The 23,372-nt window shown below is 39.1% G+C and overlaps 3 gene segments (V, D, J or C); all 3 read left to right on the forward strand.

Moving 5' to 3' along the window:
* Positions 1-8,943: 8,943 nt before the first annotated feature.
* On the forward strand, positions 8,944-9,647 carry LOC125251910. The segment is given in 2 exon segments: positions 8,944-9,217; positions 9,313-9,647. Coding segments are annotated over 2 exon segments (402 nt in total).
* Positions 9,648-19,002: 9,355 nt separating this feature from the next.
* On the forward strand, positions 19,003-19,834 carry LOC125251305. The segment is given in 2 exon segments: positions 19,003-19,155; positions 19,416-19,834. Coding segments are annotated over 2 exon segments (429 nt in total).
* A 166-nt stretch (positions 19,835-20,000) lies between these two features.
* Positions 20,001-20,888, forward strand: LOC125251479. The segment is given in 2 exon segments: positions 20,001-20,312; positions 20,396-20,888. Coding segments are annotated over 2 exon segments (360 nt in total).
* The last annotated feature ends 2,484 nt before the right edge of the window (positions 20,889-23,372 follow it).

Raw genomic sequence — 23,372 nt, forward strand, 5'->3', positions numbered from 1 at the left:
GCTGGTGTTCTGCACGCAACATAGACCCAGTGGAGTGTGATGTATCTCCGATACTGTCTTTCCTCCAGGAGTGTTTAGAACTGGGTCGCACCCCTTCAACGCTCAAAGTTTATGTAGCAGCCATCACAGCGCTCCTATCGCTGGCCAGTCAATGGGACGAAACAACCTTGTGGTGCGTTTCTTGAGAGGGTCTAGGCGATTGAATCCACCTCATCCTCTCATCGTTCCCACCTGGGACCTCTCTTTGGTCCTCAGAGCTCTCAAAGGGCCTCCCTTTGAGCCACTGTGTTCAGCTGACCTCAGACCCCTGATGCTCAAAACCGCTCTGCTACTTGCACTAGCATCGGTTAAGCATGTTGGTGACTTGCAGGCCCTCTCCGTGAGCCCTGCATGCCTTGAGTTCGGGCCCAACGACTCCAAGGTCGTTTTGAAACCTAGGCATGGCTACGTCCCTAAGTTGCTCTCGACTCCATTCAGAGCACAGGTTATTTCCCTCTCAGCACTTCCTCCCTCGTTGGACGAGCGAGAGCTGGAATTGCTCTGCCCCGTCAGGGCATTAAGGACCTACGTTGAGTGATCACAGCCTTTCCGGCTATCCGATCAGCTCTTTATCTGCTTTGGTGGCCGCACCAAAGGGTCTTCGGTCTCAAAGCAACGTCTTGCGCGTCGGATAGTCAATGCTATTACTCTTTGTTACTCCTCTATGGGCCTCAACTGCCCCATAGGAGTTAGAGCCCACTCCACTAGAGGAATGGCTTCTTCTTGGGCCTGGTCTAGTGGAGTTTCGATTAAAGACGTCTGTGAGGCGGCCGACTGGTCCTCGCCGTCCACATTTGTCAGATTTTATCATTTGGACGTCCCGACCTTACAAGCTCGGGTCCTCTCGGTATGATCCAGCGGCCTCTATCGAGCTCCGCTTCATGCCACTCTGGGAGTTAACTCCCCTTTTGGTAGTGTAACGAGGGTTCAACGGCTCCGGCCTTCTCACTTGTCCTCTGGTTCCCTCGCGGTGTCCAAGACAAGTCCAGTCGTTCCCTGCTGTGGCACGGCGCGGTTGAATTCATTCCCCATACGCAGTACAAGTGAAGTATCGAAAGGGAACGTACTCGGTTACTAACGTAACCTCGGTTCCCTGAGATACGGAACGAGTACTGCGTTACATGCCGTGCCACAAGGCTGCGGCTTCAGTGTCGTCGCTTCAGTCGAATGACCTGAAATCCTATGGCGAAGCGCCTGCTTATATAGCTACCCCGCCCATTTCGACGGGAATATTCGCGGGCTTTGTCGCCATAGGCAGCTATGCCGTGCCGTCATTGGTTCAACAACTTGTCTATGAGTGAACCAATGACAATGCAGTTACACTGCGTTATTGAAAAAGGCTTCAGTAACAGGGAAAAAGGAGACCTTTCCCCATACGCAGTACTCGTACCGTATCTCAGGGAACCGAGGTTACGTTAGTAACCGAGTACGTTATTTTTTTGAGATATTCATTGACTGAAGGGACAATCATCATCAATTAGGTTTCATTAAGGAAAGACAGAGAAGGTGGTCTAAATAAACCACACCCACATGAAAGCTTCACAATAGGCTTTTACAATCATACATTTACTGTTCAGCTTCAGTTTATAAAGCTAGTACATATTCTCAACATGGAGAGATGCTTTCTGCTGATTCTTCTATCTGTGCCAGGTATAAAACGTTTAATCTAAACAGACTCAAATATAGAATGTTTTTTTTTTATGTATTATATATATATTTAATGTATATTTTTTAAATGTAATTCTATATTACAATAATGACATCATAGTTTGTTGAAGGAACTATTTTTGGTATTGTAATTTTCATTTATAATCTTGTGCATCTTTGGATAAGTAGACCTGTTGTGAAATTTGTCCATTTCTCTTGCAGGGTTTCTGTCTGACAGCATTAAACCAAAAGACAAAGAAACTAATATTTACAGAAATGAAGAAGAGCGTGTAACTCTGAGCTGCTCATATGATTCAAGCAGCAATTATGTCTAACTGTTAGATTAAAATCTCAATAATAGGTAGAATATTTGTAATTCCAGTCATCAGTTAAGAAACAGGCGCCTCAACCCCTGTGATGTGTGGCAGCAGCAGCGCGAGATCTCGGGAGAATGACCAAGCAGACACAGATCAAGTGTGGTACAAAGCATTCTCCGATTTATTCAGGAAGAAGGGTCATATTTATAGACATAGGTTAAACAACAATCTCCAGGATGGCTTGAGCATCCAATCATACGACTTACCATGTAAACCTTACCATGTATGGCATTTCACAAAATATAATAACAAATAAGAAATGTATGTGCGTAAATGTGTGTGTGTCTTCAACTTCTGGTTACGTGTGAGAGTGTCAGTGTGTCCAAGGACTACTACTTGTTGTTTTGTCTAGGTAGGCACATGAGCTGCACAATGGAAAAATCCCAAGACACAGAGAAAGTCAGAAAGTGAAGCCCAAGAAATAAAAAAAATATTTAACAATGGCCACTTTAAAATCATTTATGATTTAGTGCTTCCCTTTAAAGAAAATTGATCAATCTGTTTTTCAAATAATAGCAAGCAAAATCTAAACACATAATCATAATCTAATACTGTGATCTATGGATTATTCTAAGACTTGTCTTAATCATTCCCTGTATGGATTGTAATATGCATGGAGCCAAACATAAAAGCAGTAAAATCATCAGTAAACAGTAAACGGTAGAACAGGAAACAACAAAGCCCAGTTAGAGAACCATTGTCCTTTTTACATAGTTCATGTTGATTGTCTTGGCAGCATTGTAAGTTAGAGGGACAACGGACCAGACGCTGTGTATGGCATGACAAATCAAAGAGTCCTTGGTGTCGTCCATGTGTCCATGTCATGGCAGCAGGCATAGCCGAGTTCAAAGTTATTGTTACAAGTCCCATTCTGCAGGCAAAGTTTTTTCCAACACTGCTGAACTGCTCTCTCCTTCCATGGTCCTTGACGTTGTTATGTTGGTCCAGATTAACTAGTCAGATCGCATATGGACGTAACGCTGCGTGTTCAGCTCCTTTCTGGCCATATGTTTACTCTCCTAATTAATCTGAACGTCCCCCTTGGCACGGGGCAGCCTTCAGTCTACTCGCGTGAATCAATTGCGGCTGCAGGTCAGTCAGCACTCCCATCCTTGTCACTGCAATCACCATGGCCGGCCCCAGATATTTTGGCTCTCCGATCTTGACTGGTTTCAGACTCATCAGCACCTGCACAAACTTGTGTGTTGGTTTCTCTGAGGGGAGAGGAAGAGTTAGTGAAACATCACCATTAATAGAATTAAATTTTTCGACCAGCTCCGTGACATAGTCGTCCAGGATCCTCCATTTCACCTAAAGAAGAAAAACGCCAGCGCGGCCTTTGACCAATGGTGTCGGGAAAGGCCTACCTATCAGAATTTCAAAAGGAAACATTTTAGTAGTGGAGGATGGTGTCATTCGTATTTCAGCTAAAACAGCTTGCAATACAATCATCCAATTTTTTCCGTCTCTAAACATGCTTTAGTTAATATATCTTTGATCGTTCTGTTAAATCAATCAATAGTTAAAGTTTTAGCCAATAATTGTGTTACTTTGGATGTAAAAGGTGTTCCATAATCATTTTAAATGACACTTGGTATCCCAAATCTGGGTATAATTTCTTTGCATTTTTTGCATTCTCCCTCGCACATAGGAAAGCTTCTGGCCACTTTGTGAATCTGTCAATGGATGTTAGTTTTTGCACAGATAAAGCATTAATTGCCTGAGCTGTCTTAGCAGCACTTGTGTGCGAGAGACCATGATAGTGACGTATAAGCAACACAAGTGTCGACTTTGGCCAATTGATTACTTACTTGCTTCCTCTTAATCTCCTGCTGCATGTCCCCTAACCTTGACTATGGCCTCTTTGCTCGTCAGCTGCACTACATTAATTAAATCTACTATCAAATCAGAATGCGTACTTAGAATTAGTATAAATTTTGACAATTTTATTAACAAGTTCCACTGCCTGTGCTGATGTGTATGGTAATGTTTTTCTGCATAACTATAAACCATATGATGGTTTAGAACATGAACCATCAACATATAGACTATCCCCCTCTTCTAGGGCCGTATCTAACAGATCGGTCCTACAAGCAGTTTCAGTTTCAATTGTTTTCAAACAATCAGGTACCTCATCAGTGCTGTCAGTGGTTTGGTCAGCAGTACTAAGCAACTCTCTCAAAGCAATGACAGCAGTGTGTGGCACAGATGTTGGCCTAATCATTGAATTTGTAGTTGCACTGTGCCGTCATGTGTATTAAGATTATGTAAAATTGCATTTACCTGATGTGAGGTGTGTAACGTCAGTGGATGTGAGAGGACTGTTTTTTCAGCATCTCATACCATCAGGGCAGCAGCAGCCACTGCTCGAAGGCAGAACTTGTGTAATGTTGTCTAATGTTTTGGAAAAATACGCCAAAGGACGATAACTTGTATCATGTTCCTGGGCCAGTATCCCCGCTGCAATGCCCCCGCTCTCGTGCACGTAAAGGTGGAAGTCTTTTTTGTAGTTCATTTCAACAGTCCACTTGATGACTTGTTGTGGTGAGGCTTGGTGTCAATGGCCTTCTGAGATAATGTGTCCCAGATAAGAGACTTGTGGTCTCACCCACTGCACTTTCTTTCTTGAAGCAGACAATGATGGAGGCCTGTTCAGTTCTCTGCTGTCGTTGTGGCTGAGATGAGCGTAGTTGGTGGGAGCTTGATGTTGCTGAGGGTTTTGTGCACGATTGCAGAGAACACAGCAGGCGAGTCAACATAGCCCTGAGGAAGACGTGTCCATGTAAATTGTTGTTGTTTGTACATAAATAATGGCTGTACCTCTTCAGATATCAGTATGCTGAAAAAAAATCAGAACATATATCAATGACAGTATAGAATTTATGTGTAGGGTATTGAATTTATTATAGTTACCACATCCAGTACCACTGGTGAAAGCGGTATGATCAGATCTTTGATCTTTCTCAAATCTTGTTTCAGTCGCCAACTTTGTCCATCTGCTTTGAGAATAGGATTAAAAGATGTGTTATATGGTGAGTGTGTCTTAATAATAATGCCATGTTTTAACAAATTTCAATCATTGGTTCAATGCCGTTCTGGAGAGAGAGGGTATTGTTTTACATAGACCGGTGTTTTTGTTTTCAGTAACACAGTGTACGGTTTATCATTGATGAAAGCTTGTGCTTAGCCCACAGTTTTGGAGTTACAGATTTCAGTGACGCTATCTTTTCTCCCTCACTCTTTACTCAGCATGTAATCAGCAGGATGAGGGTGTGGTTCAGTGGACACCATCAGCACAGAAGGGGAAAAAAAAGAGAAACATCATCATCAAAATCATTTTCATAAAATGTTGACCATCACTTGTGACCACAGGCAATATTTTTTACCATCTACATTCAATTCCAAATTTGGCAAATCAATTTTGTTATTTTTATATTTTAGAGTGAGCAGAAGTACTTGGGGTTCCTTCACTCCTTAGGCATCCCTATTGGGGAGTCCATTCTGTTTGGTATTTGTTACTCTTGGTTGGAGTTTTTAATTCTCCTTTTTGTCTGTTTCTCCCTGTCTGCGTCTTTTCCTATCATTTTTTTGTTTCCTGCACTCTTTTGCCCAATGACCAGGTTTGCCACAATAATGACATTTCTCTCGCCTTCCTTTCCCTTTTCCAGTCATTTTATCATTTTCTGTTTTCAGAGAAGGACACACATCAATTATCTCTGTCTCTGTCACATCATCCCCCAAAGTTCTGAGGAGTATTACTTTAAAATCTGGACCTGTCAGTTGTGCATAACGGGTATGACATTTCAGAATCTGCACAAATTTCACTGGATGAGAGGGAGAAGGCAGATTGTTACATATACTTTCGATGTCACTTGCACTTGCCTTAGCAGGACGTATGGAAATTTGATTTCCCTGTCTCACAAACATTAAAGCAGGCTTTGATTTTTGTTCACCTTTTGCTTTCTCGCAGTCTGCCCGTTTACTGGGAGCTGCGGCCCCCCCCCGCCACACACTGTTGTGTCTCTCTACATTCTGGCAGGGTGGGATATAATTTTGATGGAATGAGAGTTTTTTTCAATTCCTCTACTGTAGGAGCCTTATATTGACAAATATTTGATGTTGAGGCATAGGGCTGATATGGGTACCCCTTTTTTCCTTTTTTAAATTTTGGCCTCTCTGGACCTTTATCCCAATATGTTTTCATTCCTTTCCATTTACTGTACGACTTTTTCATGTACTTATCATTCCACTCTGGGTCTCCCCAGCCCCCATTAATCATTGAATTTGCACTTTCCATATCCCCTGGCTTAAAAGAGCCTTCTTTAGGGAAAGGATCCAATTGTATTTTTCCTTGAGTCCACCCCTCTAAATTTGATAAATAGGGTTCAGTCCAATATCCACAATTATTTCTAAACATCCAATTTCAGGGTGTCTCATCTTGAATTGGTCTTGATATCTTTTGACCCATCCTTCACCTAATTTGATTTTTAATTTGCCACACCACACCAAAGGGGTCTTTTTATAATTCTTTAATTATAATTATTCAGCCAATTTTATTAATTCGTCAACCGGAATATTCCCATCAACACTTTATTTTCCGTCAGAGCGGATCTAAACGGATATCCATCAGAGCGGATCTGCACGGATCTTCCTCGCACCGGAGGGATTACCAAAATATTTGCCAGGTAGCTGTGCGTTTAAACAGTACCCTTACAGACAAATCTTCCTGGACTAACTCTTAGAGCTGCATCCAAGGATAACATGGGATGAGTTCAATCAATCCTACCACCACAGGAAATTATTAAAAAACAACTTACCTGTGATGAAGGATGACCTCTCAGTCCCCCAGTCCCGTGTTTCTTGGGAATATCCCGGACGAGCCCCCAAACTGTTAGATTAAAATCTCAATAATAGGTAGAATATTTGTAATTCCAGTCATCAGTTAAGAAACAGGCGCCTCAACACCTGTGATGTGTGGCAGCAGCAGCGCGAGATCTCGGGATAATGACCAAGCAGACACAGATCAAGTGTGGTACAAAGCATTCTCCGATTTATTCAGGAAGAAGGGTCATATTTATAGACATAGGTTAAACAACAATCTCCAGGATGGCTTGAGCATCCAATCATACGACTTACCATGTAAACCTTACCATGTATGGCATTTCACAAAATATAATAACAAATAAGAAATGTATGTGCGTAAATGTGTGTGTGTCTTCAACTTCTGGTTACGTGTGAGAGTGTCAGTGTGTCCAAGGACTACTACTTGTTGTTTTGTCTAGGTAGGCACATGAGCTGCACAATGGAAAAATCCCAAGACACAGAGAAAGTCAGAAAGTGAAGCCCAAGAAATAAAAAAATATTTAACAGACATTTTACTGGTACAGACAGTATCCTAATAAAGAACCTGAATATTTACTGTATAAAGGTGCTCGATCAGAGAGCAGTTATCAGAATATACCAGACCCTCAACGGTTTCAGTCGACTACATCCCAAACGTCCACTGAACTCATTATTAACAGTGTGACTCTGTCAGATTCAGCTCTTTATTATTGCGCTCTAAGAGTTGGAGCCCAGTGATACAAAATGCCTGAGAGGCTTTACAAAAACTCACATGTAGATTTTGCCTTTTAAAAAACAATTCAAATATGATTTAAACCACAGCTTTATCTTGTGTAAACCACAACATGATATTGTAACACCTGTTGGAAGACAAAACTGTGTGCTCGAAGGATTATAATTCTTTTTTTATTATTATTTTATAAACCTTCCCATAAAAGAACCTCTGCGAATAAGTTGTCCTTGTTAAAAATCCCAGTAAACACTATTTGCCTGAGAATAAATATAGAGATATTACAATTAAACTGTGTATTCTTTAATACCTTCTGATTGCAACAAAAAGGTTATTAGAGTACTATGGTAAAACTCCTGATCTACTGTATGTGTTCATATCTGGCACATCTAGGCTTCAAATATATTTCATTATTATTTTGATTATGGATTTGCAGTTTTATGAACTGCAGCTTTAAGGGGAGGAGTTCATCTGAGACCTTCTCCTTTACTTGACAAAGTCTGAATCAGTTGAACAGCAGTTTGTGCTGAATACATCGTGCAAAATGATTCTCTGCTTGCATGTTTTCCTTTGTTGCCTTTTGTGTACGTATTACACTGAATTATTGTCATTACCATTTTAAACTAACAATATAAGTGTTATGATGTTACAATGAATTATTACATGATGTTGCATGAATTTTGACTCTTGCAGGTGGCACTTTGGGGAACCTCATCACTCCAGTCCAAAATGAGATGCTCCGTCCAGAGGGAGCAAATATCACTCTGTCTTGTAACTACTCTTCTTCAGCATATTTTCTACAGTGGTATCACCAATATCCCGGACAAGCTCCAAAATATCTTTTTGTCATTCAGTATGCTACTAGGAAAGTTACACAAGTATCAGAAATTGTCAGTCTAGATCCTCGATTCTCTGCAAAACTGAATGAAAAGAAAACCCACATGTATCTGGAGATCTCCCCTGCTGAAGTGACAGACAATTTACTACTGTGCCCTGGAGCCCACAGTGACAGGAAACACTAGAACACTGTACAAAAACCCTCTCAACAGCAACACTGTAGGTGAATGTATGATGCATTGCATGTCTACATAAAATATCTGCAAATAAAAAAATATAAAATAAAACAAAACAAAAAATGTATACATATTTTTGGAAGCAATTAACAAATCAATAAAATAGTTTTATGATAGTATTAAAATAGTTCAATAATAAAATAATAATAATAAAAAAACTGAATCATAAGAACACTACTCAGGCTTTCATGTACAAGAGTACAGATGTATAAAATTATGCTCAGCAGAAGTAAACTGTAGTATGTTTATGATATTAGATCCCCACCTGCTGGAAATCATAGGAACAGTCAACTCACTGAAATATTTGATCTTTTTTGTTCTTTGTGGGACCTACAAGTCTTAGAGAAATGCAGATGATGTATGACAAGTACTTCCTGCTTTTGCATTCACTCCTAGACAAGATCAACCTCTCAAGAAACATTAAGACTCGTCTGATGTGATCATGGAAAGAGTCCAAATGGCCTGTCAACAAATAGAAAAATATCTGGTGATTCTCCTTATAGCATCAGGTACAATCCCACTGTTCCAATACATAATTTGTATGCTTATTCAGATCTTTAAATATCTATACACATCTTAATTTTAATAATGTATCTCCTTCCAGGTGTTATCTGTCAAGACCGGATTGGACCCAGTGGCGAGAGGACCAGTGTTATCAGTACAGAAGGAGATTCTGTGACACTCGAGTGTTCATACGATTCAAGCAGCAGCTATGTTCTCTTTTATTGGTACAGACAGTTTACTAACACACAGCCTCAATTTGTGCTGGCGAAAGGCGGACGATCAGAGAGATATAAGATCATACCAGACCCTCGATTTGAATCAACTTCATCCCAGACATCCACCTCATTGACTATTAAAAGTGTGACTCTGTCAGATTCAGCTCTCTATTACTGTGCTCTGATTAATAGTATCAGGCTGCCCAGTGTTTACAAATAGGGCACCTTTAAAAATGTCTTTTGTACGTTTCTGGATCTTGAAAGTGGCAGTTTGCTGTCTATGGACGAGTCATATACCTCTCAGATTTCATAAAAAATATCTTAATTTGTGTTCTGAAGATGAACGAAAGTCTCCACGGATCTGTACTGGTCTATTTTGTACTAAATTGACCCTATGTGTATAGGCTACTTCATATACACTGCTTAAAAAAATTAAAGGAACACTTTTTAATCTGAGAATAGCATCAAGTCAGTTAAATTTCTGGGATATTAATCTGGTCAGTTGAGTAGCAGAGGGGGTTGTTAATCAGTTTCAGCAGCTTTGGTGTTGATAAAATTAACAACATGTGCACTAGATGGGCAACAATGAGACGACCACCAAAACAGGAATGGTTTTACAGGTGGAGACCACTGACATTTTTTTCCCTACTCATCTTTTCTGACTTTTGCATTTGGCTAGGGTCAGTGTCACTGCTGGTAGCATGAGGCGATATCTGGACCCTACAGAGGTTGCACAGGCAGTCCAGCTCCTCCAGGATGGCACATCAATACGTGCCATTGCCAGAAGGTTTGCTGTGTCTCCCAGCACAGTCTCAAGAGCCTGGAGGAGATTCCAGGAGACAGGCAGTTACTCTAGGAGAGATGGACAGGGCCGTAAGGTCCTTAACCCATCAGCAGGACTGGTATCTGCTGCTTTGTGCAAGGAAGAACAGGATGAGCACTGCCAGAGCCCTACAAAATGACCTGTGAAATGATCCTTACGTTCCTAACACACTACCCAGTCCAGATCAGTATAGATGATATGCATGATATTTTCCCCACTGTGATCTGATGTGTTTTCAAAGTGTTCCTTTAATTTTTTTGAGCAGTCTACTTTATATAAGCAGAGCAGATTTAACTTTAAGTGAAACCATTGAGATGTTCCAGTCAGAAGATGTGCAGATGAAGCAAACAGAGAGCACAGCACATCCAATCCTCATCTGATATGTGATACTTGATTTAACACGGTGAGATAGTCCTCAGTGGGTGGAGCTCATCTTTGTTCAAAGCTGCCAAAGTCACTTTGTACAGTACCTGAGACTTTTCTTTGCTTTTCTGAGACTAGTATAAATATTATAGCTAACTGTTACAGAATGTCTACTTGGGTCAGATTTTCACTCATTCTTTTTTCATTTTCTTTAGGTATGTAATCAGTTCTATATTCCATCATCTCTATGTTTCATGACTTAATAATTGACAAATATTTTGCATTGATTTTCAGAATGTCGAGCAGAGGATAGTGTTACTCAGCCAACAGAAGTTCAAACTGCTACTGCAGGTCAAACTGTGACTATTGACTGCACATACAAATCCAGCGGATTCCCAACACTTTACTGGTACCAATATAAAACAAATCAATTCCCAAAATATATGTTGAAGAGATATGCTGGATCGAGTGATGAGGATGAAGATTTTAAGTACAGATTTAATGCAACATTGGACTCCAAATCAACATCAGTTCCTCTGATGATCAAGGACCTGCGTGTGTCTGACTCTGCTGTGTATTACTGTGCTCTGCAGCCCACTGTGACTCAAACACACTCAACACTCACACAAAAACAGAGCTTCAAACCATCCACCACTCATGTGTAATGTAGTCCCTACATAGAGATTGAACATAGTTGAATAGCATAATTAAAAAAAAAAAAAAAAATGTCTATTTATATAAATAATCATTATAATAAATGGGCTAGTTTAACATTCACAATTCATTTAAATGCATTATGTTCCTAAGCCTTCAAAGATCCTTTGGTGAGAACAAATAAGAAAACAACTGCCTTTGAAGGACAGCAGATCACTCAACTGTGAATATAACTCCAGACCTTTACTGGTACATTCAGCGCTCTGATGGTCTTCCTGAATATATACTGATGAGATACACATTTGGATCAAGCAGCAGCTCTGAATTTGGAGAGACCCAGTGGTGCTCAGAGAGTAATGAGAGTGGAGGAGGAGTGAACAGCAGCTCTAGATGACAGGAACTGCTTGTTTCAGCAAACCTGTGCTTTTCTCCTGACTGGTAAAGCATCATGATGACATTTGCTGTAGTCCTGTTAATAGAATTTCTCCTAGTAACATTTAGAGGTAAGATTTTAAAATGATTATTACTTTAAAGAGGTTTCCCTGTATGCAATGCAGAATTATTATTGTAAAACTTGCTCATTGCTCTCCTAATTGTTTTCAGGTGTTACTGCTGAAGACATCATATTCTCCCACAATGATACAGTAATTGCTAAAGCAGGTGAAAAAGTGATCCTATCTTGCAGCTACTCCGGCACGGTTTATGATTTATTTTGGTACCGTCAATTCCCTGGTTCAGCACCTCAGCTCCTCATAATGGAATCGTCTGGAATCAAAACAAATGCTACTCCTCCGGTTCCTGGGATAAATATGAACAACAGAAAAGACATCAAATGCCTGGAGCTGGAGATCTTCTCTGCTGCTGTGTCATATTCTGCTCTGTACTACTTGCTGTGCGGCCCACAGTGAAAGGAAACCTCCTGACTCCATACAAAAACCAGAGTGATATCTAACAGCAAAGACAGAAACAGAACAGATTTTCTCATTCAAAAAGATTATAATAATTTTAATTCCATGCTTCTTTGTGATCATAGTTTGTTTGTCATGAACTTAGAGAGGTATCGAAACAGTCAGGATTACACTTATATACTTTTTTTAGGATTCAAAGCATCTGTTAACACATACTTCAGTATTTTATTAAATGCACAAGAATTTTCTGATATAAATTTCCTATATAACTGAACATTCATATATACCCTAATTAGGTGATATCAGATAGAGAGAGTTTTTGAATGAATTGGGTAAATTACTGTCCAAAAGTACTAAATTGCAGCAGAATAATGGCAAGAATGAGCCCAATATCCATAAGAATAACAAAAAAAATGTGTACATCTTATCCCAACTTGGAAATATTCCAAATTCAGAGCATATAGATCTTTAATGGCTTGAACAAAATGTCTGAAAAAGTCTTTTTTTGTGTGTGTTTGGGTGGAGAGAGAGAGAGAAGAAGAAGAAGAAGAAGAAGAAGAAGAAGAAGAAGAAGAAGAAGAAGTGTTCAGCTGAAGGACAAATCCATTAAGCAATAAAATAGTGATAATGAGATCTAAGTCAATTAGTAAAAAAAATAAATAATTTTTTTTTCCTTTTAATACTGAACAGACACTGGCTCAGCGAGAAGCACCGCCTTATCGCGTTCTTTAATGTCCGACAAGTTCAGCCATAGATGCCTCTCCGTGGCCACCAGGGCTGCCATAGACCGGCCGATTGTTTTTGCCGTCTCCTTGGTGGCCCGGAGAGCTAAGTCAGTCGCCTTTCTCAATTCTTGAATGCATTCAAAAGACGCCTCGCCACTCTGGTCTATTTCCCCCAGCAGGTCAGCTTGGTATGCCTGGAGGATCGACATAGTATGCAGACATGCTGCTGCCTGACCCGCTGAGGTGTAAGCCCTGCCCACCAACGCTGATGTTGTACGCAGGGGTCTGGTGGGCAAAGTCGGGGATTTTAACGACGATGCTGATTCAGGCGAGAGATAGCTCGCGGGCGTCTCTTCGACCTGAGGCATCGCCGTATAACCGCGTTCTTCCCCCCCCATGATGTTACTGTACAGAGATGTTGTAGGGTTATGAACACGGAAATGTGCCGGACTCTGCGGCCAGAGAAGAGGCAACAGATCTGGCAGGTGAGGGTCGAGATAGGGCAGAACCCGTCTCTAACCCCTCCACCAGATCCATTTGTGAACCCCAGGAACGAAGTCTACGCTGTGCCTTGGCAGCAGCGGGACCCGAGCCCTGGGGAACACTCGCCGCGGCGTCCTCCTTTTTATCAAAGAACGCGCGGCGTGATCGGAGTACACGGAGCTGCCTGTGCATGCTCCACTCCCATACAAGCAACACATATCATGTGTATCCCCACCCGTGATGAAACGAGGGCAGGGAGGAGCACATTTAGTAAACTGCTGCTTGTCTTTCTCCGCCATAATCGTGTCTTTGCAATATATAATACTAATATATATATATATATATATATATATATATATATATATATATATATATATATATATATATATATGCTTGGTGACTAAAACACTCTTGTCCTCGGACGAAGAGATATTTTGTTTGCTGCAGATAATGACAGACAACACCAAATAAGACACACAACACAGAGCGCTTTGCTGAAGACGCAGAAGCTGGCGTTCTTTGTTCTCAGGGGTGCTTTATAGTTTCCTGGTCCGTGACGTCACCCGCTCTGACGTCCCGCTACACTATTGGTTTGATTTCACGAGTGCTTCAAGACGTAATCACGCAGAGGCGTTCCCAAAGCGACTACGCAGCGTAGATGTTCCCATGAAAGGGAACCTCATATTAGACAGATGTGTGTATATCTGCTCTCCTCCACTTGGGGGAGATGTTTCAACAAATATATGCTGCTTCACTCTTACAGTCAAGACTTCACAAGTTTGAGCATCTCATCAAGTTCCAGTTAAATCCAAGAGAACATTGTTTACTTCTGTGTTTCTTTTGCATCATGATTACCATGAGAAGCTGTGTGGAAACTCTTTTAATCCTGTTTGCAACTTGCATGGGTAATATACCATCTTTTATGCATGCATTTGTTCCTATCTGTCAGTTTTATGTAGATGTATAAATAAATTCACTGAAATAATTACTCTCCTCACAGAATGCAGAGGACAAGACTCTGTTGATCAGCCCAAAAGGTTCCAGTCAGCATAGGAGGATACAGTAACTTTGCATTGTAAATACAATACTACAGGCTCAAACCCTACTCTACTCTGGTACAGACAACATGGTTACAACTCTCCGAAATATATTCTACGGAGACATAAATTTGGAGATGGTGATGAAGCCACTGAGTTTAAGGGACGATTTCAGTCCAGTCACGATTCTACATCAAGATCAGTTCCTCTGACAATTCAAAATCCACAAGTGTCTGACTCTGCTCTGTACTACTGTGCTCTGCAGCCCACTGTGACAACAGGATATTCAGTGCTTGAACAAAAACCCTACCTGAGCTTATAATGTAGGCATGTGACAAATTACACAAGTGCTTAAAAAGTTATAGTCAGACAATCTTGAAGGTGCAACAACAAATGAAAGAGCACCAGGGTGGAAACTGTTCTAAAATGACTGGGAAATATTACAAATGTATGCAGTTTAGTGAGTAAAAATTGATCATATACCATACACAGATTTATATATATATATATATATATATATATATATATATATATATATATATATATATATAAATATAACACGAGGATCATGGGAAATGGAGTTCTGGAGACGAGGGAACTGTGACAAATAGATTAAAAATTTTATTTAACATACAATACAGTAGCTTAACCTGTCCACTGAGAACAGAGGATAAAGTGAATCTATTTTAGTAAATTCAAAAGGATGATGATGTTTTAATGAGAGCAGCTTTCAGGGGCGGAGCTATAGGACACATCCTCTGCTGCAGTGAGTGTTTCTGTCTAACTAACAGTTCCTTCAACTAATCCATCATACTTCAAAATGGTGCTCTGTTTTTTGGTTTTGTTCAGTACTTTTGCATGTAAGTATTCTATATTTTGCATATAGCTTTCCATTATGTTTAATTGTATTTTTTCTTCTTGTTGGTTTGTGCTTTTTGTTTTCTTTTTTTTCACTGACAATTTAGTTTAATATGCTTTAACTTTATCTACAGGTGTGAGTTTTGGGAATGTCATCACCACAGTTCATACTCAGGTGTCTGGGACGGAGGGGGACAATATAACACTGTCCTGTAGCTACTCCTCAGCAGTTAGTCTGCAGTGGTATCGCCAATATCACGGTTCGGCTCCAGAATACCTTTTGATAATACTACATAGGACAGGAAAAGAGTCAGACAAGTCTGAAATTGTAAATCTAGATCCCTGATTTTCTGGAAAACTGAATGAAGAGAAAACCCATGTGTATCTGGAGATCTCCTCTGCTAAAGTGACAGACTCTGCGATGTATTACTGTGCTCTGGAGCCCACAGTGACAGGAAACACACACTTCACTGTACAAAAACCTCACTTATTTAGTGGGGGAAGTTATTTATCATCCACCATATTACTGTAAACATTTGTTTGTGCTAGATTTAAAAAAAAAAAAAAAAAAAAAAAGGTAACTTGCTAGGCCTATTGAAATTGTTTTTCATGCTTTGATATATAATTTAAGGTTGTTTTCTTTATAACCTGTAGAATTATATTTAAGAATATATTTAAAGTCTAAATAGTTAACAGACAAATAATAAAATAATAATAAATAAATAAAAGTAACTTAAACACATTTACCCTTACAGACATAACATTATTTTAAAGTAAATGGAAAAATATTCTGTTCTGAGTTTCAACAGAAGGGGGCAACATAATCTCACAAGTATAGTTCACCCAAAAATGAAATTTCAGTCATTTACTCACCCTCAAGTTGTGCGATCTATCCCTTTAAGTGATCTATTTTCTTGTATTATATTGTATAAAGTGCTAAAGATGAATGTGAAATCTCATTAAAAACTGTAGAAACTCACATGCAAAATGATAATACAATATTTACAATGAGCTGCAGAACAAAGAGCATAAATGTCAAAGAATTAAAACACTGTAAAAAATTATTTTCATGATTTGTTATCACAACATTTTTTTCTTTTGCCAAATCAACTTATAATTCATGTGGTTCAGATAACATAAAGTTTCTGTTGATTAAACCAATCACCTTCATTGTATTAACTCAGTTTTTTTAATTTCAATGAACTCAAAATTTTAAGGCAACCAGGTAACTTACTTTTTTAAGTTAAACCAACCATTCTTTTTACAGTGAAGATCTAAGGATACATATTTAAACATGCTCATGTAATCGTTTCTTGTGATTCAGATTCAGTGTCGTGAGGAAGAGGAGGAGTTCAGCACAGACTCTATACAGTGTACAGCTGGTAAAGATGAGCTTCACAACACTGTGGAGCAGCTGCGGTTCTTGCCAGTTTAGTGAAAGAACATGTTGATCTACATTGTGATATTGCTGTCATCAGCTGAAGGTATAATATTGTGTAAATGCATTTTATTGCAACAAAAACTGTTTGGAAACTACATTTAATGCCACTTTAATCTGCAGGTTCCAGATCCACAGAAGTCATCACTCCAAAAAGTGACTGAGTATTTGCACTTGAGGGTGACAATGTGACGCTCTCTTGTAACTACAGCATTTCTGTTCGTGGTGTTCACTGGTATCGCCAATACACAGGTTCACCACCACAGTTCCTCATACTGGAAGATTCAGGATTAACTACTCCAGCTGATCCACCCGTTCCAAGAATAACAATCAATCACAGAAAAGAGCAAAACCATGTGGATCTGATCATCTCCTCTGCTGCAGTATCAGACTCTGCTTGTTTTAAACTTAAACTCACTGAATTTTGATAAATTATTCATAAAACTAGACTTTTTGTTGACAAGTTGTTTTGTTTCTTGAGTAAATGTTTCTTGATTTAACAATTTTAAGATATTTGTACTGGAAACAAGACTAAAATACAGAGTTAAGCCCAACATGGACTTCACTTTTTACCCGAACACAAGGGTCAGAGACAGTGCGTGTGACGCAAATTTCGTCATCAGAAGAGTACACACGTACTGTACATGCAGCGCCAGATTTCTGAAACTGTGTCACAGATTGCACATGCACATTAGGTTATGCACAAGGTAGTCGAAGAAAAAATCCATAAACAGAACAGACTTGAACGCATAGAAGCTACAGCGATGATGGAGGCCTACATAGATGAGAGATTGTGTGAAGAGGTTAGAAAGTACCCTCATTTGTACAACTCTAGCATGAAATAATACAAAGATGTTTACATGTGTAGTAACTCATGGCAAGAGATTGCTCAAAACTGAGCATGTGTTGAACACCTGTGTACGTGTACAAGTCAAATAAAGTATACTTTGCAAGGCTGTGTGTTCGACTGTACTATACTATAACCAGGACAAAAAAAATATATATAAACCACAAAATCACTCTTTGCGAGTACAGACAGTAACTCCATATATAATGTAACTAATAGAATAAACTGAACAATTGGTTTCAGTCAGTTACATCAAACATCCTTATTGAAATCAATCTCATATACAACTCAGAATAATAACTGTAATATAATTATAGGTGCAAAGACTTTGCAAAATGTCTTTTTAAACTAACCCTAAAAAGTATTGTGTATTGGTCTGTGCTAAAATGTAAAAACAATTTAATATAAATAAACAATTAGAGTGTAAATGATCATCCAGAACATTCACTGTAGGATCAGATAGAGATGATCTACTTCTTAATTTCAGCACTGTAGCTTTAAGAGGAGGTGTTATAGCTGGAGACTCCTTCTGCTAGATGATGAATGAATGTTACTTCAGGAACACTTTGTGATGCAGATGAACTGAAACATCATCCTGAAAAATGATGCTGTTTGTTTTGATTTTGTTCAATTGTCTTGTATGTAAGTATCTTATTTCAACCCTCAGGCACTCTCATTCTTTTCCATTTGTTTGTATGTTTTGTTGTCAAATGTTGATAATCTTCTCTGCAGGTGTGAGTTTTGGGAATGTCATCACACCAGTTGAAACTCATATGTTTGGGACAGAAGGAGACATTATAAGTCTCTCCTGTAGCTACTCCTCAGCAAGAACTTTATATTGGTATCGCCAATATCCCGGATCAGCTCCTGAATTTCTTTTCAGTATTCTTCATGCCACTGGGGCAGTTTTACAAAAATCTAAAGTTTTGGATCAAGATCCTCGATTCTCTGCCAAACTAAATGAAGAGAAAACCCATGTGTATCTGGAGATCTCCTCTGCTGAAGTGACAGACTCAGTGATGTTCTACTGTGCTCTGGAGCCCACAGTCACAGGAAAACACACTACACTGTACAAAAACCACACTTACTGTATTTTGGAAAAGTATTAAAGCATAAACAATATTTCTACTGACATTTTACTATTCAATATATACAACCAACTAACCAAAAAGAAAAAATAATGTTTAAATTAATTGTAAGCAACATAAATAAGCTGCAAGTCTGGGTAATTATTGTTATAGATTCCTCATTTCTCATGTTTAAGTTTAATATTATCCCTCTAAAATATGTTACTGAAATATGTTGTAGCTTTTCATTTAACTATCTCTATTTATTAATATTCTTTTAAATGTGTGGGAATGCATAAATAACATTTAAAAAGTCTTGTCTGTCATATATTGTGAGACGAAGGCTGGATGTAGTGAATCTGAGTAGGAGGAGTTTATCACAGTCATTGAGAGATACAATAAAGGACTGTAAACATTTCACAAATCTCTTCGGATCATCTGATGTTTCTGTGTGTCTCCTGTTCAAACCTGAATATTTAGCCAACATGTTGATCTATTTAATCATATTGATATCATCAGCTAAAGGTAGGTGTATATGATGGAGCATTCTTAAAAGGGGGATGAAAACATTTTACAAATGTAGAACAAATTTAGTTTTTGTGTAATTTATAAATAATACATTTCTTGTTTAAGAAAAAGAGCCTGATTACTACAGAAATACTAAAACCAAGCTAATAACAGCATTGCATTATTAAGTATAAATTCATTGCATTTGAATGGAGGATGTACATTTGAAAGAGGATGTAAATTTCACTTATTTTTTCATTTTTATGCTTTAACTGCAGGTTCCAGAGCTGCAGAAGTCATCACACCATACAGAGCTCATGAATTTGCTGTTGAGGGTGAAAGTGTGACACTCTCTTGTAGCTACACTAGTTCTGTTCGAGGTCTTCACTGGTATCGCCAATACTCAGGTTCACCACCACAGTTCCTCATACTGGATTACTATGGGACAGTTACTGATGCTGATCCTCCAGTTGCTGGAATCTCAATCCATCACAGAAAAGACAACAGCAGTGTGGATCTGAAGATCTCTTCTGCTGCTGTAACTGACTCTGCTGTGTACTTCTGTGCTCTGGAGCCCACAGTGACAGGAAATCCAGTGCATGCTGTACAAAAAGTGTTTAACTGGGAGAAAGAAAGCGAGGTGCCATTGAGGTTTTATGTATGGTGAAAAATCACACACTTAAGATAAGTCTACACACTTAAGTCTATTCTTATGAAGTTCTTAGATCTTGTCATATACAGCATAGTCAAAATATTCTGTGGCTGAAAGACGAAAAAAGATTGTACAGATCAGTTTCATGAAGACATAAATGTGCATATGTGTCAGCTCAACACTGAAATGTATGTGTATATATATAAAACAAATGTCAACAGGAACTCAAACACAGACAGCACACTTTAAAGCAAATGGACAAAACATGCTGTTCTGAGCTCCAACATTAGGGGGCAACATAACCTCACAAGCTAAGCTTTATTCACATTAGACAACCACCTGATGTCTATAAAACACAGCTCACCATTTGATTTTAGCATGTCCATGTTTCACTAACCACACCCACATTATTAATACACAACAGAACTTCACTCAGTCTCAGTGAACAAACACTCTTTAAAGTGGACTTCAGTTAAGATGGAGGAGAGGCAAATGCTGCTCATGATGTTCATCACAGTTTCAGGTAAAGTAAATACAGTATATAGCGAAACACCTAAAATCCTTATTAGATCATGATAAATTATAATATGATTGATTGTATTTCAGGTGGATTTGCAGATAAAATTGGACCAAAAGATGGAAATACTAATGTAATCAAAGAAGAAGGAGAGTCTGTGACACTGAGCTGCACATATGAAACTAACAGCAATGATGTTTGGCTTTACTGGTACAGACAGTATCCAAACAGAGAACCTCAGTATTTACTGCTCAAAGGTGCTCGATCACGGAGCAGTGACGAAGATATACCAGCTGGTTTTCAGTCGAAAACATCCCAATCATCCACTGAACTCACTATTAACAGTGTGACTCTGTCAGATTCAGCTCTCTATTATTGTGCTCTAGTAGTTGGAGCCCAGTGATACAAAATGCTTGAGAAGCTTTACAAAAACTCACACAAAATTAATGCTTTGAAGTGTCTTTAATCAATCTGTATCATGTTACTGTAAACCACAAACAGTGAATGTGGTAACAGCTGTGAAATTGGGAGGTTACATAAGGACATGTGAATAAAATTCAGCATCTCTACATGGTTCTCACATTACTGCTTTTATGTTAAACTGTCTGCATTTATTTAATAAAAAAAAAAAAAATGTTTAGTATGTTTTTTAAGCACACAGCAAGTGTCCTCATAAACCATGTTTACATTGTAATACCCCTGTCATTATGCACATTTGTGTCCTCATAAACCATGTATGCAGGAACACACACACACACACACACACACAAAACATTTTACATACATGACAGATAATTTTTGATCTTCTACATGTGTCTATTGTGAATGTTATCACACTAGTTCAAAGTAAACATAATAAAAAAGGGAGCAAATAAAGCTGAAACAATAAAAACATAAATATGAAGAACACTTTCTGGCAGAGGATTCTTAGATTAAACAGTAAATGGGACATTGTAAAAATGTATATACTTTTAATGAAATACATTAATTAGATGGTAAATTCTCATCATGAATAGGCTTGGGTATCGAGTATCGAGTATCGATTGGAACCGGGACTAGCTTTGCGATTTTCCCGGAATCGTTCAAAAGTTTAAATTTAGATTCCTAGTTTCGATTCCCAGTCCGCCGACTGGAAGAAGAAACCGCTTAACACCAACGAAGAAGCGTCCACCGAAAGTGTTGGCATAACCGAGCGAGTCGAACATGGATAGCGTGCGTCGGCGGTCCAAAGTGTGGCTTCAATTTTCTAAATAGAACGAAATCTCGGCAAAATGCAACATTTGCGGAAAGATTGTTTCGTGCATAGGAGGGTGCATGTCGAACATGATAAAGCACCTCCGAGTTCATGGAGTAGAAATAAATAAATCTCTTTGATGCGCTGCGCCGACCGTCCTCCGCTGCCTCTTCCTCTGGCTCCGACCCCCAGCCTGGCAATCCACGCGAGATCCGATTTTTTCGTATCCGATCTGAGCCACTTCCAAATGTGGTTTTAAATCCGATACATATCCGATCTCTGAACATGCGACCTACGTCTAAACACGCATATCCGATTCCTATTGTAATTCCAAGCCATCAAACGGCGAGGGCGGCACGTTTGCTCACTAAACTATAGCTTAAATGTTGTATTATGAAGCAGACGTGCATGTATGCACTTGCACTAAAATTCGCAGCTCAATATTAATGTGGGAACTTTGTCTAACATGAAAGAAATTGCGCACACACATATATTCAGCAGCTTCGCACGCGCGCGCTCTCTCCCTTGCTCGCTCGAATTCATTCAAAAAACGGAATTCTAAAACTAATAAATGTAGATAAAATATAAAACACAAATTACCTTTATTTTCCGGTCTATATCCGTTCAGTCAGAATTCGCGCTGCAATACACCCATGACAGCTGTTAACTTATCCATTCTGACAGGCTAATCATGGCCACTCCATGAATTATATAAATAATTTTAATAGCACGGCCATTCAAAACCCGAGGATCTACTATGTGCATATCAGTGACGATCATTTTGGGGCAGGAAGTAGCCTAATGTAAACACAGATATCGATACCAGTCGCGTCTAAAGTGAGTGTAAACACACTGGCCAAAAAATCGGATATGGTCAAAAGATCGGATTTGTGCATTAAGACTTGCAGTGTAAATGCAGCCTATACTCATGTGTAAATGTGTTTTCAATATATTCATAATTTATAATATTTATATTCAAGTTCATAGATTTGATATTTATATTGTAGTTGAAAACAGCCCTGTGAGAAATTCATAGTAAAGTTCATAAAAAGTAAAAAGTTCATAGAATTAAAATTGATGGACAAGGTCAGACTATTTCCTTCAGAAAGACCGTTGGTTAGCTAGCTCATTTAAAATATCCTAAACTTTTTGTGACCCTGCCTCTTAAAAGAATCGGAATCGAGAATCGTTAGGAACCGGAATCGAAACAAGGAATCGAAATCGGAATCGGAATCGTTCAAATTCAAACGATACCCAACCCTAATCATGAACATATCCATGAAGCTAAGCAGGGTTGAGCTTGTCCATACCTGGATGGGAGACCTCCTGGGAAAACTATATTGCTGGAAGAGATGTTAGTGAGGCCAGCAGGGGGCATCACCCTGATCTGCGTGGGGTCCTAAAACCCCCGTATAGTGACAGGGACATGATACTGTAAATAAGCACCGGCCTTCAGATGAGATGTTAAATCAAGGTCCTCTGAATCTGTGTAATTCTTCATTTCTGTCCACTGTGCAAAATCTACGTCATGTTTAGGCTAAATGTTTTATTCCTGCCCTCGCTCCGGTAAGCATGTCATTAGAGAAGAGAAGAGTATAGGTACATATAGGTGCTTCTCTGTCTTAAAGTTAACATGTGCTCTTGCTCCTCAAGTTTTGTCTGAAATAGTTTTCCATGTTGCAACCCAGTCTCATATGAAAACGTATCCTGACTACGTTGGTCCAAAGTGCAAAACGTAGAGGGGTTACAATAATGGCCCTTAAATTGTATGACTGTTACAATTTTTTTTGCCTATTGTTTTGCGTCCAAGTCACGTGACTTTAGAGAGCCCG

The sequence above is a fragment of the Megalobrama amblycephala genome, linkage group LG17 (assembly GCF_018812025.1).
Source record: "Megalobrama amblycephala isolate DHTTF-2021 linkage group LG17, ASM1881202v1, whole genome shotgun sequence".
NCBI lineage: Eukaryota > Metazoa > Chordata > Actinopteri > Cypriniformes > Xenocyprididae > Megalobrama > Megalobrama amblycephala.